Genomic DNA, 21,197 nt, shown 5'->3' on the forward strand with positions numbered 1-21,197 from the left:
TCAAATAGGAATGTGTGATGCTGGCAAATGCTGTATCACCCATAACCTTTTTCCTCCTTAGAAGGAGTGCATGYGGTAAAACCATGTGCTGCTACTACTACTCTATCAGCTGTAGTTACTGCCCTGTGTATCTGCCATTACCCAGGTAGMGAATCTGGGATTTTTTTAGTCAATCAGCTAAAAAAGATACCAAGAAATAACTTGGACAGACTGCAACAGTTGTTTTGGGAAAAAAAAACCCAAACTTTTTGGGGTCTTCTCTAAAGTGAGTTGAAAAAGAAAAAGCTAGAAACAAATAATCCAATGGCTCTCCRTTTTATTAAATAAGCAAAAATTTTTATATATATAAACTATAACATATTTCATATTATTAAATAATTGTGCAAAACATTTACATAGAGCAGGAGGGGAACAGGTGATAGCCTATACTTCTTTTAGGTTGTTGCAATTCTTTTAATACATTTACAAACTTTAAATACAGACCAAAATCAGCAATATTGTACAATGACTCTTCAACGGTTAACCAAACACTGGCATAAGAATCATTTACGTGATGGTGCCATTGTATTTTTCCAGTTGAAATACTGCAGGAAATACACTTAATGAGGGCTCTGTCACACAAACAAGCTATRGGTACATAAGAGGAGTAGGAAAGCTGAACTCTCACCATAGAAGTAACTGTGACAGATCTAAAGATCTGACTTTTAGGAATCCTAGAGTACTAAGCTTCAGGGAAACTTTGGGCAAGTCAAGATCAAGTAATATTTCAACTTTGGAACGAAGTTTCACAGAAATGATGCATGTTGCTTCCCTTTAGTGTGGAGTTTTAAAAATTACAGCAATCAAATGTTCTTGTTTGCAGGTTGATATAGATCAAGTATACATATACAGGTATACATATACGTGTACAAGTATACATATACATGTCAAGTGACATGTATTAACTTTATTATTTGGACAAAATGCCAAAATGCATAATTTGAGACAAACTGGCATGAGAATGTAGGGGGAAATTCACTGACTTAGATGGTTTTGGTTTTGTTTTTTCAATGAAGCTCCTTCTACTTGTTCTAAATAACCATACTCCACACCTATTTGTAAGTTTACAGCTAAAGCATTTTTACAAAAGCTAAACAGACTCATGCTAGTAAATAAATTACATGCCGCAGCAACTACAGCAGTGCCCACTTACCACTACAGAGATTTAAGAATACCACGTACTGGTTTAACATCCATTTTCACTCATTTTGTCATTAAGACTTACATTATATTTGGGTCAACCAAAAAAACCCAAAGAGATTTATAAAATTTTACAACAATTAAACAGTAATGTTTAATTCTACAAATGAATAAAGCCAACTACTGCAGCTCAATATGACAACAACAGGACTAACAGCAGTGAAATCATGTACAATTTACTATATTACTGACATGTAATTCTTACAAAAAACATTAAATAGACTGACATCCCATAAAGCATTTGGTTTTTGATTCATGAATTTAAAGTTACACACTTTTAAGTGACAAATTATGTGAAAGAAATATAGCTAAAGGTGAAAGATAAATAAATCAGAACTCCCAGAGAATGCTCTGGCCCCAGTAAAGCACTAAAATCTACTGCTTAACCCTTGTCAACTGCAGTAGTCAATGATTTTATCTTCACACTTTTTTCCCCCTCATCTAGAATTGTATTTTCATGGATTTTATTAAAATATAGTTTCTAGAACTGTTCTTTTACAGTTTTAAAAACATTTAAATACCATGCTCTAAAAAAGAGCATTTATACAAAGTTTTATATTTACAATATAGACAGTTATGATCAGGTGTTAATAAGATCAACTCTTCCATGTAAGAAGAAATCTAAGCTTATGCGCTAAAGATTAATGAATGTGTCAGTGTTTTGAACTGTCTTGTAAACATATCTGAAAACAGGTGTGGATGACCAAATTATCACTTAAAAGTAGTTGATCAGGAAAGACTACAAAGTTGATCACATAGAAAAGTTTCATTACCTCTAAGGAGGACTAAACAAGCACAAAATTTGCAGGTATTTCCACAAGGCTACACTGCCAATTCTGTAACTATGCAGGATAGATGCTCACAGCTTCTCAGTGTAAGACAATTTGCCTTTGAAGTGCCTTAGGGAAACAGTATGCTGGGTTTGTATTTGCACAGCATTCCCATTGTTTGAAAAGGAATTCTTCCATCAGTAAAACAAACGTTAGTGAAAATTAAAATGACTGGACAAATCCAACAAAAATGGATATCTCCATAAGCCACCCAGCACTTCATACAGAAATCTSTGTTYRGTTTTCCATATTAGAGAACATCAAWATCACCTCCTAAACCTCTCTYAAAATAGCTTATCATTWTAAATGGAGAAAAACAGAACAAACATTTTTCCGCATACAAATATTTAATTCCATGCAAGATGGAAAACATGAGTGCACAATGAACTTCATCTCATACCTAAATAATTTATAAATTAATTGGTTAGAATAAAATAGGGTCTATAGCAATTACTGTTACATTTTAAACACATGCAGATGAGTTAACAGCAACATTTTTACATAAAGTTTAGTGCAATAATGTATCTGCTTAATAAATAGACTGAAGATACCTATGTAATGCTTTGAGGTGTACACACAGTATTTGTGCACATAATAACCTGGTTCTGAAAAGTTGTCCCTGTTTGTCTATAAACTACAAGTGCCCATTTTAAATAAAAAAGATCCATAATTATTCATGGGCTACTTCCCTGTGACACATGGTGTCACAAACATTGTGGTGAAAATGTAATACTGAAGTTAATCTAGAGATTATTTTTTCTTATACACAGTTTTTATACAATCAAGAAAAAGAGATACAATTTGTATCAACAAACAAAAGGTCATTTCTGGCTATTTGAGGCATTGCTCTCAGCTGCTTATACCATGCAAGAGAAGAGAATAAGAATTAATTGCAAATWAAAAATATGAAATGTTTTTGAAAAYTGGTCAAGAGTTAAATCTGTTTTCCCCCTACTATTATAAGTGTCTGAAGATTTATTTTTTTCCCCACTAACAGAGAGAATAATCAACTAATTAAAACGAAATAATTTTAAACACCAGTGTAAGTATAGAATCACCTTCAAATTACTTAATTTCAAATACATAATGACATGGTCATTATATACGTCACCTGTACCAACACAAGAATATTTATCCTGTGTGAAATGATACAGTTATCAAMTATCACTAAATTAACTGTAGTTGCACCCATAATTGTGGTTTCTTGTTGGTTCATTTGGTGGGGGTTTTTTTATGTGACACGAAYCTATTTTGCACATGATAAAGAGCCCACGAGATATTTTGAATCAAACCAACCACTACAGTAGCACAAGTGGAGGAAATGATAAACTTTGTTTCTCAGACAAACAGATAACTAGAAAGCAGCATGCAAGCCATTATCAAAACACCAGAAACAACCCTGACTGCAGCCTCACGTTCTGTGTGTTTCACAGTAAGAAACATTTAGGCAGTGTCACACCTTCTCATGAAGAAACAAAAGGCCATAAACCAGGCCTTCTCAACTTTCATGAAAAAAACTACAGTAGAAGTCAACAAGTCCTAGCTCGAGACATGTCGAGTTAGTCATGGTTCAAAATATTGAAATATACAGTGGATTCAAAAAAGGGCGTACAGTCAGTGCAGCTTAAAAAAACCAATAAACGCCTCTTTTGGAGACATTTAGCTACAAAGGTTCCCACCCTGAGCAAGATACCAGTTGCGCAAACAATGCCACACAAAATTATCTCACCTGTTGAAACAGGAACTCTAAAAGCCTTCATGAGGCAAATGCACACCTTTGCGTGGATCTGAAGAGCAAAAACCAGGACAGCTTTGCCACAAACCCAAAYTGGAGCATCTCTTTTCAAGAAGCAGCCTTCCCCCTCCACCCTTTCTGAAGTTGATCTTGTACAGCCATCTTGAATGTCAGGCTCACTCAAACACCATCCTTGCCCCCAGAGGAAGGGCTGTAGTTAGTGATGAACTTCCATGTTAACATCCAGTTTTTGCTGCTTCAAATTGAGTAATCCAGTTAACATAATACTGACAATTTATTTTCAGCTTGTCTAGTCATTTGGGCCAGCAGCTGCTTACTGCACATTTGAGAGGAGATTCTGGAGRGAAGCTACAGTTAAACTTTCAGTTTAGTGAACGGCACTCATGCCTTTACATTCCTTAATGTTTTGGTCCTAATTTAATAAATTATTTGGCTTCTGTTGGATTGAGCCAACATATTTAACAATAYAATAGTTACTCAAACTCTTGAGGAACAGTTCTGAAATTTAAGTATCAACAACCATGTTGACACTGAAAAACTGAAATCAGTTTCTCATTTTATAAACAATTCTAATTTTTATCAAATTTACTTTTTCTTCAGTACTTAAGATGCCAGTAGGCAGTGTCAAATGACAAAGCTGAAACCCTAAAAGTCATCTGGGTGTGTATAGAGCATACTTTTAGAGGCCGATTAGGTATTTATAAGCAAATYGTAAGTGTACACTAATACATGCAATATAATTGCTAACACTAATTTTGTAGTWACACCTTTGAGACACTGACTGTGACATTATAGTTCTTAGTGAGCAATCCATGCAGCAAGGTATGCATTTCCTGTAAAATACTATTAAAAATCCCTATATTTAAAATCTTTAAATTTGCAATACAATCAACTTTTATATAGTGCCTCAGCATATATATGATTGCTACTGTGTACAGAATTTTATACTATCTTAGTAGAAAATATTTACAATAGATGGGCCTCTTCCTTCATGTAACTTTTCCTCTGGATCCTATGTGCTGTACAGTTTCATTTAACCAAAAGAGGCTGTACTGCTTTAACGCCCTGTTCTTAATTTGGCAACAATCATAGCTGCCAGCTGTTGTGCATCTGTCATGTGGGGATTCTTTTCCATCACAGAAAGGACAATGCTCGGAGGGAAAATATTGCAGAGGTTCTTGTATGTTTGATACTGATGTTCTGGGATGATATGAGGTTCCCGTGGCTCACCACATATCCCAATCCAGGGATTTCTCCAGAGCTGCTCCATCTTCTCAGGCATGCTTCTCACCATGACAGGTTCGTAACATGGCTGCATGAGGTTGTTACTCAGTGGATACGAGTGGTAAGTGTAGGAGTCTGATGCACATGGCAATGGATCCCAGCTGGCATGCTGCTCTCGACAGAGAGGTGGTCGTCTCTGCCTTGTAGGGTTACTTTCATAAAGCCGTGAGTCAGAAATGCTGTCCATTCTTGTCATCACCAAGGCACGGCTTGGTTGTGCAGTCGATGGATGAACATTTTGAGGCACAGGGTATTCTCCTGGACAACTGGACCGTGCTCCAACAACTGGATGCTGGGCATGTAGGCCTAAGTGGGAAACTGACTGTTTGCGAAGGGATTGCTTAGGCTCTTCAGTTCCATAACTCTGACCTCTATTTAAGGCTTCATGGTAACCATGGGGGAAAGGCTGAAGACGATTTTTCGATGGCAGTCTGTGGCTCTTCACATTGTCTTCTGGACTGGCATCTGCTACACCCAGATACAAGTCATTGTAAGAGGAATAAGAATCATTACTTGTATGGCTTAAGCAATTGTCAGGACAGGGGCTTGAGTTTCTAGAATACATCCCCTGGTCCATATCAGCCCCGTAATAATCTGAGTTACGGATACTACTCATGCTTAAGTTGGAGAAATCACTGAGTAAGGAGTAATAGCCATGGTCCCCCAGTGACTCATATTTGGGATACTGGTCAATATAGCTAACTGAGGTGCCATGGCTATTGGTGACTAGTATAGGAGGATATTGCACACTGGACATATGTTCCAGTGAGGATTTCTGATGTACGAACTGTGAGGAACCTGGCACCGGACTGCTTGCAGAACGAGTATTTAATGCACCAGCTGCATGGCTTTTTGGTGGAGGGAGCGTTGGTACACTTAATGCAGAAACCAGAGACGGGACAGAGCTGGCCTCGGACTTCCGGGCTGCTGATAACTTTTCCTCAGGCTCCACAGCTACTGACCTAATGCTTGGATCTGACTGACGTTTTGGGGCAATGCGTTTCACTTCAGAACTGATTTCTCCTTTGGAGYTGGATGGCCCTGTGCCACATTTGGCCAAGGCTCCCTCACTCATAGTTTTCACAGCAGATAATTTGGCACTTATTCGAAGCTCATCCGCTACTGACCTTTGAGGCTGGTTTGCACGTTCTGGGTGGTAATATTTACATTTGTGCCCATAGGTGCACTTTTTACCTGGAAGAAAAGGGTTTTTGGGTTAAATAAATCAAAAACTCATTAATACCACCAGCTGCTATCTTTTTTTCTTTATATCTTTCACCACCTTTCAATAGGAGTATTTCTGTATTAACCCCCTAAGGCACAATTATGTATTTTATATATATACAGGCAGTCACACACTCTGCTGCCCGTATCCATGTATATCACTGCATCAAAGGCAAGACATACCATTTTTCTTCCAACTGGCTCATGATGTCAATAATGACAACAAACACACTGCTATACAAAACAAATCAGCTTTACCAAGTTTTATTAATCATTAATCTCCTCCCTTGAATACAAACCAGAAGAAAACAGCAAAAAGCTGTATTATCCACAATGTAGATCTGATAATCTTTCATTTTCTGCCTCATTGTTTTTATAAATATGTGTATGAAGGGTATAAAAGTGGACATAGTACATGAGTGGCAACATGAAAAATGGTGCATTTTTTTGTTCCAGTAATGACAAAACGTTAATTGCTTGCTTCACCTACCTTTAAATGCAACAAATTGATCTGACTTGGGGCACTTACCATAAGGACACGGTTGTTTCTTATGTTCAGGAATAACTGGCCTTTTTCTTAAGAAATTTTCAAGGCTTGGACCATGGCGTCCTAAAGGATCATCCGGAGGCATAAATCTAAGGGAAAAGAAATGAAACACGATCAGTTTTTCCTGAGAATGCTGAATTAGCAAATTCACTTACTTTAGAAGAAAAAACCCATACTTGTCATTCACAAAAGAATACATTAGCAGCCGCTCCTCTATGAACTTCTTCCATTCAGGTTTTTCATTCTGAAGATCCCGATAGTTATCATTTGATACAATGATGCCGTCTGAGTCAAAAGCAAGTTTTACTATGAATCGATCATCATAGCAAACTACTCTTCTTCCCTGAACTCTTCGAGATGGGGTGAAAACAAGAATTTTTTCTTTCTCCAATTTACGTAAGATTTCTTGATCTGTAAAAAAAATTYAGTTGAGCAGCTTTTAAGAAAGCTTCAAAAGAAAGCAATGCAACCTTTGCATTCTGAAAATTCTTGCCTCTTTTCTGAAAATGTATCATTCAATTAAATTCATCCCCATTATCWTTAAAAACACCTAGATATGGAGTGCCATTTCTGAGGTTTCAAAGCACTGAGTAAATATTCAATATTTGAACTTCATAACCACTCTGCAGACATGTACCTTCACTCAGTCTTCCTGAACACATCACGAACTCAGGTGTTMCTGTATTACCATAGCCTTCTTGTTAGCCTAGAGTGAAATGTAAGTACTTCCTATGAGTCAAAACAAATGCTGCCTCTTCAGTATTCAAGATAACCTAGTGACTGAGTCCCTGGCCTGTTACTAGTTATTTTATAATCACCAGCAAATAAGACTCAGTTCCTGTATGCTCAACAATGTTTGTTAATAGGAAAATTTCAACAACTGCTCCATGGAAGTGTTGAAATGATCCAATAATGTTACAAAACCCACCGCATTGTTTACACATGCAGATACTTAAATGATTGCTTTCTCACCAGTGAAACTGTTGTGTTTTCAAACTAACAGTTGAGTGCAATATCATCATCACCAAATCCACAGCACAGTGCTGGGACCCATCAGAAAGATGACAATAATTTTTTTTAACTAAGAAGTCACAGAAAATCTTGATGTTACCTGTWATTGGTGCATCAGGTCGAGACTGTTCTTTTCTCCATGCTGGTACAAACACAGTGATATCTTTATGTCCTTTTTCCAGAAACCAATCAACAGCTAGTTGAATTCCCCGGCAGGAAAATCCTTCTTTATTTCCATGGCTGAAGAACATGCAAGTTTTAGAAACAAAAAGGAGTAAAGTTACATTTGGTCAAAGCATATAATGAAAACAAAGTCTGTAAAGTTTTATTAAGTCTGCTAAAACAACTGGAAAAAGACAACTGTACAGAGCTATTCAGCCATCCAGTTACAGCAACCCTGCTATTTAAAAAGCCTRTAAATGGTGAAATTTCACTAACCCCAGAGCAAAAGCAAGTAAACATGAAGTTTTCCAGTTTTTTCATTTCATTAGCTGACCTAGCAAAAAATATCACTTTCCTCAACAAATAGAGCTTACCTTAATTAGCACCATAAAACACTATCATTAAGAGAAGAATGAACAATGCTGGCTGTCATGGGTGGTAAGTGCTTTTAAATATCTAAATCCTTGAAAAGAAGATTTGAGATGAGAACTTGTGTTTAAAAGGAGGGGAGGGGAACTGAAATATGGATTTCAGTATAAATATAAAGGAGCAACAGCATAATTAAAAGCCTAGACTAAAGAGTCCATAAAATAGATGGATTATCAGTGTAATAGTCTACATAACTTAAAATTACTTTGCCATCAATATTGATTTTTCTCTTAAATATTTTAGTGATTTATTATTCTCAGATGTTGTGACAGGGAGACCCACCTCATAGCAACATTGCTTCCATCAATGACAATTGGCCTCAAGTTATCACTGTTATCCACCACTTCATCTTCCAGTGACRATTCAGGACTTGCTATTTCCTTTGGGCAAGGGCCTCTTGACACCAGAGTACTTGTGGTACTGCTGGCAGTGCTCTGTCCCTCTGATTCACTTTTGTTGCCAAGTCTCACAAGCTCTGCTAGAACATCGTTGATGAGCGCATCTGCTCCCAACTTATTCAGTACAGCCTGGATCTGATCTCCTGCATACCCAAGCTTTAAAGCAAAATCCATTTTAGCTTGGTATTCCTTGTCCAGATTTGGTTTGCATTCATCTAGCTTCAAGTCTTGTGTGATACTGCTCTGTGAAAAGCTTGGGCGATCCAAACATGGGGAGCGGCAGAGTGGCCGATGCGGTTTGGTGGAAACCTCCTTTTCTCTCCACTGAGTATTGCTTCTGAAGTATGGTTGCTCAGGCTCACTTTCTGAGCTCGTCCATTCCTCAGATTCAGCATCGCATTCCCCTGCTTCTTGTTCCACATTTCTGTCTTCTCTGGAGCGCCTCTTCTCCATTTTCAGCTTCCCTACCATAGACCAGGCCGTCATCACGTTCAGCTTTCAGCCAGAGCGCTCAGTTCTCTTTCATTTCCAAAACCACCTGGAATTCATACTCAGTTGTATCATGTTGGCCAATTAAAAGTTTACACAAGGCTGGAGCTAATTTGCCTTGTTTACTATATTCTGGCATAAGCAACACCAACATGAAGTTCCTTAAAAAAAAAGAAAAAAAAATTAAAATTAGGTYTTGATCAATTCTGCAAAATACTCAACTACAGCTATTTCATTTACAAGTCRGTAAATGTCCCCAGTCATTCATATTTCTATGTAAACTGATTATAATAAAGCATATAATTACATTGTCTCTGTAATCACAAATGAAACTCTCTTTCCCTTCCCCAGTTACTCTACCTGCAACAAAAAGGGACAATTCCCACACAATAAACATAGAGCTGGAACAAATGGATTATCTCAGTAATATTTAAAGATGATAATAAAACAGAAAAGCGTGACCCAACATTTCCACTGTCTTCTACTGCAGGAACAGCCTGTCTACATTAGGAACAACCGTGCAGTGTTCCAGTATGCATAAAATTTAACACAAACCCTTTCAGCCTCTTTMAGTAAGGCTTTACTGTAAGAACCAAGTTTACTGCAAGCTGGCTGCTAGGTATGTAAAGGTCAATAGCAAGATGCAAAAATGTTCTACATTATTATCATCTTGCTCTCTGTTTAATGTACCTACAGTACTGAAAAATCCAAAATCAAGGATGGATAGTGTCAAGCATTGGATTTGACTGTCCAGGGAGGCRGTGGAGTCACCATCCATGGAGGTGTTCAAGAAACAAAAGAACRTGGCACTCAGTGCTCTGGCCTATTTGACAAGGTGGGGAACAGTCAAAKGTGGGACTCAATGATCCTGGAGGTCTTYTCCAACCTAAATGATTCTGTGATAGTCTAAGTCCTTTATGCCAYATGAAATAAAAACAGTTCTCTTGCATTTGAACGGAAATTCCAATCTTGATTAGTAGGTTTAAGTTAGATTTTTAAAACAGCTGTTCTTTCAAATTTTTTGCAGTAAAATACCATTTATTCAAAGAGTATCTCTYTACATACCTAGGTATTACTATTTTTACAGTACTCTATTTTCATTCCAAGTCATTTTTCTCTCACATAGCACTAACAGCAGTATATTTACAACCCAAGTACTTGGCAACATAGATGTATTAATAGCTTAACCTGGAATGGATTTTAATTAGGTCTCATGTATAACCTTGTACCTTGCCAATATTATAAAAGAAGGTTAAAAAAAACAGGTTATCAGCATACTGCACCCTCAGCTTACAAAATATTGCAGTGAAGGAACKCTATAATACATGTAGTAAGACTATTTTTTTTTCGAATTATTGAGACTCCTGCTTTGGCACTGGACAAAGAACAACATAATTCCATTCATCCAAGTTTAAAGAGCTCCATTCTTCTTTCCACGTTATCATCTCTCTAAGCACAATGTCACAAGAATGCTTTTAGCTTTTGTTAAACTTATCTTGAAACCTCCATTCTCTCCCATGACCCCTACAATGCCTTTGATTCTTCCTCCAACTGTCTAAAAGAAATTATGTGCAAAAATATAAAACAGTTTTTACAATAAAATACCACTTGGTAATTCGTATTTTCCACATCCATATGAAAACAACTCCTGGCTATTAATATTCCTCCTGTTTCCCACTTTAAGTGACAAACTCCATCTTTTCTTTGATACACGTATAAACAACCACTATAATTATAGCCACATCTCCAAGAGTACTTCCAGTCAGCAGGAACATATTTATGCAATTAACTCACTGGGATTTAGACTAAAAAAAAATCCTCATAAGCAAAAACAGTATAGTTTGTTTATTTATTTGTTTTTCCACACTGCACTTCTCAGAAATTCAAACATATCATCTTGCAGGGTACTGACAATAACTGAAAAWTTCATTCCTTTCTTATCTATAATATTTAGAAGTGGTAGTAGAGCTGTACCTAGGGACCTCTATCAGTTCCTAGCCTATTCCAACCACACAGTCCCTTGCACAATGAATCCAGAATTATGATGAGAGGCTGGAGTATCAAAAACCACATGGAACAGTTTGGTATCGTTTCAGATCACTGTTTGACCAAACATCTTTAGAATGYAGTACTTTGTGGGCACACTAAGGGAGTTTATGGGGGGAACGACACTAATTTTCAGTCAATAGAACTATCCCTGTGAATAATTTGCCACTTTTTATTTTCCAACTGCTTATACTGAATACTTTTTAAAGTTARTATAGATGCACTAAGGAGTTATCACAGAAAGTTAATTTTTTTTTCAAATCCTCTTGCAGCTGAAGTCAGAACAAAAATAAAAAACATAAATAATTTGAGCAATGCTTGATTTTGCTGATAACTACAAAATTGAGAAACAAGTCAGAAAATTCTTTTAAAAGATGGAATAAAACCTCATCTTGCAGATCACGAAAAGCAACATTTTATCATTGAAATTTTAGCATTTGTTTATTATGTTACACTTCCCCCCAAAGACAAATATAAACACACAAGGAGAGAAAAGAAAGCTATTATGAATTTCTAATTTAAAGATATTACAACTCAGAAATACATACACTGCAGCTTTAAAATTTTAATTCTCATGATGCTTGCTGCTAAGCAACCAACCAAGTTTTCTTCCTAAACACCTCTTTCAGTCACGAGCAACTAGTAGAACTGATAATGTGATTCAGAAAAAAAAAAGTCAGACAAAATCATGTATGTTTTGCTCATAAGGGGCCAAACTGAAAGCATCTCTTCAACTCTGATGGTATTAAAAAAAGAAAGAAAATATCTGCACAGTAATAAAGTACGGTAATATAAATGAAAACCTCTTGCAAATTAATTAACAATTACTATTCATATGGCAATGACTATTAAAGAGCTGGTGCTAGAAATATTTTATTCAAAACCTGTTCATTTCAGCAGGACTAACAGAAACTAAGGTAAAAGAATGGACTGAACACCTTCTTTTGGTCCCTTATGGCACTACCTTTCCATCATCTCAGYGTGCCTTGAGCCAAGCCCTTCAAAGGCACAATCATTTGATACACACATCTGCTTTGAATAACAACYTTTTYATTAACTCCTTTCACCAACTTTTARGCATTTTTAATKCTCTTCTGTCATTGCACATACTAAAATGCAAAATTAAAACAAAAAACCAACTCATACATTTTCTCAAATATCTGTATCACCTGGATAAGAATTACTTGATAATTATTCTATTGTATTTCAGCAGGGATAAGTATCTACAACTATGCCTCATTATTAGAGTGTAGACAGTGTATACAAAAGCTGGCAACTTCCTTGTTACACATATACTGACTGTTGTAAAATAAGAGTCTAAACCCATGGAAACAATCTAAGTAAGCAGAGACAAAGAGAAGTCTTTTTAAAAATTATTCTGTGTTCAGGAACACTACAATCAAYAGGACCTCCAGCATTGTACTGTGTTAGCACAGACCGGTGATTATTCTAAAGAACTCTAATGCACTTCCCAAGCATGTTTTTCTGATCTTTAAAACCTTCCCCAACACATGACTAAATGCCATTTTAAAGACATTATGATTTGAGCCTGCATTGTGCACAGACAAAAAAACCAACAACTATAAAAATGCATTGCAAACATCTTCAGGAATGTGACAAAACACTATTTGTTAGGCAGTAGTTATTGTGAGAGGACACAGACCAGGAGCAGCTCAAGATGCATAGATGGCCCTGGATTTTGGATTAGCCCTTGATTTTGAAAATCGCATTTTTACAGTGCTTAGGGAAAAAGTAACACAACTCAACATTGGTGTTTTCATGTCATTGAAGACACAACCACCTTGTTGTATTCTTATCTTAGGAGTAGCACAGATATTACACATTGCTGCTGGCTGCTTTGAATATTTTCTGAGGTAGTGAACTATTTTACCCACTGAGAAAGTGCTCAAAGCTGACAAAGTACATGAGTCACAAATAAAAATGGTAGCTTTCTCTCATTCTAATTATACACTTAGGTGGCACACATCTGCTGGGACAGATTCACAACTGAAGAAAAGCAGAGAAATATTCTAAAATTAACACTTGGGTATTTCAGAATGGATTAAAAATGGGAAGAGTTGCACCGCATGACATTACAGGCAATTATCTCTTGTCCTTAATAAAAAGGCAAAGAGATGGAGATTAGTAGCATTTTACCAGTGTGTATATACACCTTGAACTAATAGATTTTCATACTCATTGTTATTTTAACAGAGGTAACAGGAATACATTACAGTTTACATACACATACCATAATAATGCATACCATAATAATATGTTGCAGTTCCACAGGAATTATTCACTGTCACTAATCTATTTTTTGAACCTTCGAATTAATTATTTTCACTACATAGCAAATGTGATAGCTTAGCATATTTAGTTTTCATTTATTGTGTCAAATGTTGCATGACTGCAGGAAAACWGGACAAAATAGGGTTTTTAGAAAAAATTCCTATTTAAGTTGGCTATTTGGAAATYAAAGTGACTCCAAAATTTGATGCTTTTAGAAAACTATAAAATTCATAATTTGTAGTCACAGTTTAAACTGTATTTTATATTGTTTTATTAAGACTGTCCTAAGAGCTTTCAAGCTTAGCAAACAACACCCATAAAAGCATCAAATCAGTGACAGATGTATAGCATATATACTCTGACATAGCTTCCATAAAAAGTCCAAAATATATATAAGTGAAGGAAAACAAGTATATCAGGCTTTAAAAGCAGATGCTTTTTGATGCAAATATTTAGCACTAACAGTGCATACAACATTTTGCTTGCTGAGTGAGGAATCTTAYTTAAAAGGAATACTTTCATTTTAAGATGCTTAAAATGAGCAAATGTTCAAATAGTTCTTGTACTTTGAAATCTAATAAATTAGATATGGTCTAAAGTGAGATCTGAGCACAGATCTGCAGCTCATTTATATATTTAGAGATGCATATAATAGTACTCGCAGAATATCCGCCAAGTCAAGTAGCATTTTTAACCGAAGTGTTAAAATGGCAGATCAGACTTTTCAGTCCCTTGATAAKTAGARCCATATAAATGACAGCATTTTGATTCAGTTTAATGGATTTTTTTTCTTATCTTACTATGCAATGTCAGTCTCAACACATTTCTGGCAAGTCTCAACACTGTCATTTTGATGAACAGAGAAACCTTAAATTTACACAAATTAAAGGCCTAATATTGTATAGTCTTTTATAAAATGAAACTCAGTACAATATCAAGAAAAATATTTTGCTTTTTCTACTCATTATGACTTCTCTGAAATAAAACACTAATATACATTAAATCTAAAGTAAAGTACTAGCAGTTTACACCAGCAGTGAACACCATGTCCTTAAAATTAATATTGAAACAGCAATTAAAAAATAGCCTGCTAGCTATGGTTAGTAATAAATTTCATTTAGAAGCTTCCTCTTTTCTGAGTTGATTCAGATTAAGTATTTTAAAAGAAAAACAAATTCACCATTTCTGTTTCTCCATCTGTCTCTCTCCCTCCCTTAACCATCTTTGGAAAAGAACAATAAAGAATGTGACTTAGCACTCTTCTCTTAGAGGCAAAGGAAGGACAAAGGAAGATTTTCAGCGTTGACTCACCAGTTAAGATAAATGTAATTGTTACCACCATCCATCCCTGAAGGGGATGTTCATCCTTGACAAATGCTGATGGAACACTTGTAATAGTAGGAAAAGTTCAGTTGAACAGAGGGCTGAATTTGAGGAATTCAAACACCAAAATACATGGAATCAGAAATAACTTTGGAAATAGGCTTTACCTTTCTGATCTTATTGGGCCTACGTGTGTCTTGTCTACACTGAACAGTGATGGAAAAAAACCACCATATGCACACACAAAGAAATACGCTAGATCTGCCCATATATACATATACACGTAAGTTCTAATTCTGTCAATGTATCACTTGATACATTTCACACATCAATTCAGAAAAGTGAAATAGAGCTCTTTCTTCCCAAATGCTGCAAACACCTAAAAGTCACATGGTTGCTCTTCCTCACCAACCTCTAGCCCACTATTCTGAAATCCCTTTTCCACAGTTGGCTCAGTTTAACAAAGCTGTGAATGCTGTTTGAGAACTATGAAAATGAAGGGCACTGCCAATGATATAAAGTAAGCCACTGAGTTAGCAGTGATTTTCAGACTTGATGAGAATATCATTAGATGGGTATGAAAAACTAGATTCATGAAACCATGCCAYAGACTCCTCACCAAAACATCGGATTAACTAGGAACCAACTTGTCCATTATTCTCCCTAGAGTATGAAGAAACTGATGGGCTCATCAGGACAGCTGRAAAAGGGATTGGGTGGGAATTTTTGAAGGAGGAGTAGTTTGTTTCCCAAACACAGATCAAGTTTACAGTACATCTCAAAAAAATGATTGCATTTGTGAAAAGGGAAACAACATCCTGCAACGCTAAGGCAGGAAAGAACCATCATGGTAGACAAAAATATAAAAGCATTGTCATGCAAGAAAGTAATTCTACAACTACCACCATAAGGACCTAAGTTTCTCATTTTCCTTTTCAACATTGCTGAATGTAAGTTATTGGTGTTTGGCTGGATTATTGAACAGGACATCCGAGAGTGACGGTAATGACAATACATTCAGCTGAATTAGATACAAGAGCCACTACTTCCCAGACTGCAAAAAGTAATGAACACAACTCTGCCTTTTAATCATCTTTTTATTTCAGGAAAATTAAATTAAACACTACATTCCTAGTGATGACGACTTAAAAAAAGCACAACCCAACAACCTTRAGAAGAACATCCCATGTTTGCAACTGAGTTGCCACAGGTTTCAAATTTAGATTTTTTTTTGGTTGACCTTGATGAAAACTTCTGCACTCAGCATAGCAGAAATTGTACTGAGTTACTATTTTATTATGTTCAACCTCCCAATAACAAGCAAKAAACTAAACAGAAAAGCAGAATACTTTGCTGAATCAGAAAAAACTCRAAGAGGGTGTTCAGAACTTCATTTTTCCAACTCTGCTCAAACTATAGATTTGTACATTGCCAACACTACATGTTTGCTCTGCAGGATTGACAGGTGTATGACTGAACATCTGTGACACTTTTCTGTGGTTTCCCTTTTATAAAAGGATTCAGAAATTAACTGGAGGCCATATCAGAAAATGCCAGGAACAGAGAAACATGAACCTACCAACAGACACCAGGAAAACAAGAACAAGCATTTTGATTAGCTATAAGTTGGAGAAATCATGGCTATTTCTAAAAACCCAAAATAAAATCTGTGAAATACTAGGGTCACAGTAGATTGGGAACATGAAATAAAACAATGTTTTCTTTGCTGCTCAAATATGCGATTAATCCTTTGGCCCAAATCTACAGCTTYTACCAAATCTAAACTTGCCAAGAAGTCATTTTGCTTTGAGAATGACTACAGGATTTAACTCAAACCATGTGACAGAAACAATATCATAGAAAACTTAATAGGAAARTATCCATTTCACTGCACTCTTAACATATTGTGGAGCTTTGTTACACAAAAAAAATGTTCTAAAAAACTACAGTAACACCTCAATATTACTTCATGCTCAATTTACTTCAGCAAATACTTTTAAGTGATCACTGATATTTGACTACAATAAAAGCAAGCTGTGTCTAGCAAGCCACAAAGAGAACTTGAAATCAGTTGTGAAAGAGCCAACAGGGGAAGTTTAGGTTRGATATTAGGAAAAGTTTCTCCCCTCTGAGAGTAGTTGGGCCCTGGAACAGCCTTCCCAGTGCAGTGGTCATGGCACCAAGCCTCAGATCCCAAGGAGCCTTTGGACAATGCACTCAGGCACATGGTGGAGTTCTTGGGATGAAGGGTCAGGAGCTGGACTTTGAAGGTCCTTGTAGGTCCCTTCCAACTCAGGATATTCTATAATTCTATGAACTACCAACCAAAGGAGAACGGAAGAGAAATGCAAAGGYAGCATAAAATTTAAGCACCTTGTCTCAAACTTCATTAATTTTGTCACACTCSTAAGTACGAATTCAAAGGGACAGGATGAACATAGCAGCTGGAATTACAAATAGAGGAATCAGCATTTCAGCTCTTTCTTAAGATACATGATGTCTGGAGTTAACGCAACCTAGAAAGAACAGGTAGTGCTGAGTACAAGACAAGTATCAAGTACAGGCCTTCTGAAGGGAAGGAAATGGAATATTTCTATTACATTGGGYATTTAATCATATTCCCTAAGACAGAAAAAAAAAGGAAATAATTATATAGTAAACRCACATTTAAAAACAGGCATTCTAAAAATAATGCATAGTGTCCTTTTCCCACCAATCTTTTCTTTCTAATATCATAAGGAGCTACAGCTAGCATTATTGCTGCTCCAGAGGTCTGTTGTCCCTACTAAGGCAACATTTACACTTCAGTTGGCAACAKTACATAAAATAAGAGCAGACACATAACTCCTTAAAGCTTATTTGTGGGCAGCTCCTTATAAACTGAGATGATTTATYTGGATCTGTGACCAAAGGAATACACTAGTTCTCCTAATCCACATTCTGATAGGAGGCCATTTGGTACTACCTACTCTGCAGATAAAAATGACTCATTAATGCTCTGCGAAGGGAAAAAAAAGTTGTGATTGCAGCTAAGTCAAAGACACATCAAGGATGTGATGCATCTTAKCATCTTAACTTACACTAATTCAATTTGTAACTGAATATTTAGAACACTACTTTGACAGACTAAACCAAATGTTCCTTTAACCAAAATTTTCATGCAAAGCAATCTTTGAGAAACCTGAAAAACAAGGGTATTCTGTTTCTAAAGACCTCAATATACTGGATGGACCCTCCCATGCTATGCCATCCTACAACTGGCAGGATGTATTCACCTGTTAGAACACAGGCTTTCTGATAAACTGAAACAATCACTTTAGAAACTACTAAAAAACAGTCTGAAGCAGAGAAAGACACCTCACTCAGTAAGCATCAAACAACCTTTATGGAAAGCAGCAAGAGGAGCTCAAAGGCAACTTGTGACTTTTTATTTTCACTCCAGTTACCTCGCTTTTGCAAAAACAAAGTCAGTCCATGGCCAGTTAGATCTGCTTTAAGCAAGGTGTTGGACTAAGTGACCTCCTGAAGGAGGTCCAATGAAAACTTATTATTCTTTTATGCTAAGATTCCTKTATTCATAAAATGGCAACAGTGCATTTCTAAGGTGAAGAAGCTGGAAAGTCATCATCAAGAAGACAAGGGAAAAAGCCAACCACTTTGCTTTTGAAAATTAAAATGGCAAATCCCTATGCCCCTGCAAATTCATCACTCCCTTTYGAAAGGGAGATCTGCCTATGGACTAGACCCTAAGTTTCCAAGCCCTACTTTCATAACTGAACTTAGATGCTGCCTTCCTTATTCCCAAAAGCTCCAGAGCTTCTGATCTTGATGCAAATAGTAAAAAAGTGCAAAATATAGAAGCATTTTGTTTTACTTCTATTATTCACAGATTTACAGTAGAATTATAAGTGTWCAACAAAATGACATTACAGTTGCAAACTGTAAAGTGGCTAGGAAAGTCAAAACCAGCAGATRTCTGTAATGGAATAATTTGAATTGGAAAAGACTTCCAGAAAGATCAAAGAACAGAAAGCCAGAATGCATCTAACTCATAGCTGTTTACAGTAAGAATTTACTTTCTTACAAGTTCRCCAGCATAGAAAGTGCCATTAGTATCTGTTCATCCATCTTAACCCCTTTTCTTGTCATTCCTTCTGAACAGTGAGTTTGCATTAGGTTTGAATTYAGCAGTTAGATTTACTTCCTTTTAAAACACTTTTTAGTGAGGTCAYTAAAATGAAATTGACTTAGGAAGCTTTATGGATTGCTTCTGTTAAACTTGCTAAACATTAGATTATTTTAGAAAACTAACTGATCCAAACAATATCCAGAGAAACAGAGGACTGATATATGGAAAACGTGTGACATTGAAAAGACATATTCCAAAGGCAGCTGAATTACTCAATAACTGAAGATGACCTTGAAATTCACACTAACCCATTTTTCCACTAAGAAGCAAAAATAATTTTATCAGTGGCACTAGCCAAACTTGTGAAGCATACCTTCCAGTTCTACACATCATAGTTCAGTTATAACATCTAGCAAGCAAAAGATATATCACATCAACAAAGGATGCCTCCTATACAAAAAAAAGACTACTTGACAGACTCTTCCATTTCAATAAACAAACATATCAAGCATAAGAAATCAGCTGGACCTGGAATGCTGCATACTCCCAAGCACTCAGTACTACTGATACGCATAATGGAAGTTCATAAATGACCAGCATTATATTATTCCTCCTATTCTTACTTCCCATTWATGGCAACATACTAATCACTGAAACACACTGCAAGGTTTTTTTAAAAACATAAAATAATGTCATTAGTATTTCAGTAAACCCAAATTAATTTAGATTCACATCTATCAGAAGGCACAATGTAGCTTTTGCTTCAATTTTGMTGTTTTGCTAGCTTGTGAAGTATACGTCTCTTGTGAAATACAATTTCCAAATGATTTAATGACAATGAGAAAAGCAGACAGCTACGAAAAATAACATTTTAAAATGTTTAAAATGAACTGATACAACTATCTCAAACCTCATGCATGCTGCAARAGTGAGCCGTTCTTTATTCACAGTCGCATTATACAGCAAAATGGAAGGATGCGAGCTGCAATCATCAGGTATCCTCTGCAAAAGTAATTTCCTTATTTCACCACCTTTCTTCGTTAATGCAAGTTTCTTGCATTGTTCTTTTGTTCAGACACTGAATACCTTAAACAGCGTGCAAACGCAACCCTTGCAATCTTTCCTTGGCGCTTTAAATAACTAAATGACACCAGAAGAATTTCCCGGCTCCCTACCYAAGTGTCCAGGCCGTTCCAGCAGCGCTGCCACAACAGCCCGGGGGCTCTGAGCACGCTCCCGGAGCTGTGCGAGGACGCTGCCGCCGGCTCCCGGCCAAGGCCTCGTGTCCCCTCGCCCAGCGTGCGGCTACTGCGGGGCAGGCGGCAAAAACCAAGGGCAGCGGCCCCGCAGCGGGGAGAACCGCACCGGACCAGGCAGCCGCCGCTCCCGGAGAGCGAAGGGCGGCAGGGGCACCCCCGGGCAGCGGCGGGAGCACCCCCGGGGCAGCGGCGAGAGAAGCCCCGGGGCAGCGGCGGGAGAACCCCCGGGGCAGCGGCGAGAGAACCCCCGGGGCAGCGGCGAGAGCACCCCAGGGGCAGCGGCGAGAGCACCCCAGGGGCAGCGGCGAGAGTAGCCCCGGGGCAGCGGCGCCCCCCGCGCTGTCCGCCCGTAGCGGAGCGCACTCGGACAGCGGCCCAAGGCCGCGCCGCGGCTGCCGCCGGGCCTGGACCGCGCCCGACGAACGGCAGGGGGCGCCCCACAGCCCGCGCCCCCCCCGCCGAGCGGACCCCGGGGGAGGGGAGTGCTCCGCCGGGCTCCTCCGCTCCCCCGCTCCGAGCCGCCCGCGGCACCCCCGCCCCCGGCCGGGGCCTCACCCGCTGTCGTCGCTACAGACACCCTCCGCGGCTCCCTGCGGGATCTGGCGGCGAAGAGGTGAGGGACGGCGGGGCTCGGCGCGGCCGCGGCACGGGCCCCACTCCGGCCGCTCCCGCCGCATGGAGGGGGAAGGGCTGGCCGGAGCAAGGGGAGATGAGGGGGCGTGGAAGAGCAGATCCAGGACGGGACGGGACGGGGAGGGAAGGGGGGAAGTGCGGGCGCG

The 21,197-nt window shown here is 37.9% G+C and overlaps 2 protein-coding genes across 6 annotated transcripts in view; one reads left to right on the top strand and one right to left on the bottom strand.

The window, feature by feature from the left end:
- Positions 1-299: 299 nt before the first annotated feature.
- Positions 300-21,037, bottom strand: ZC3H12B (zinc finger CCCH-type containing 12B). The gene is made up of 6 exons (XM_057377960.1): positions 20,974-21,037; positions 8,765-9,530; positions 7,992-8,131; positions 7,057-7,291; positions 6,863-6,969; positions 300-6,303 (listed from the first exon to the last, which is right to left on the bottom strand). Exons 2-6 carry the CDS (start codon positions 9,364-9,366, stop codon positions 4,883-4,885), a joined length of 2,505 nt encoding a protein of 834 aa, XP_057233943.1. The 5' UTR covers positions 9,367-9,530; positions 20,974-21,037; the 3' UTR covers positions 300-4,882.
- ZC4H2 (zinc finger C4H2-type containing) overlaps positions 20,972-21,197 on the top strand; it is a 14,546-nt gene continuing 14,320 nt past the window's right edge. For 3 of the 5 annotated variants that reach the window (XM_057377962.1, XM_057377964.1, XM_057377963.1), the window contains exon 1: positions 20,972-21,031. The gene's annotated coding sequence lies outside the window, so the exon portion shown is untranslated. The remainder of the gene's footprint in view (positions 21,032-21,197) is intronic. The other 2 variants (XM_057377968.1, XM_057377965.1) reach the window with 2 other exon arrangements.

The sequence above is a fragment of the Malurus melanocephalus genome, unplaced genomic scaffold (genome assembly GCF_030028575.1).
Source record: "Malurus melanocephalus ecotype Western Australia unplaced genomic scaffold, MMel_1.1 scaffold_335, whole genome shotgun sequence".
NCBI classification, from domain to species: Eukaryota; Metazoa; Chordata; class Aves; order Passeriformes; family Maluridae; genus Malurus; species Malurus melanocephalus.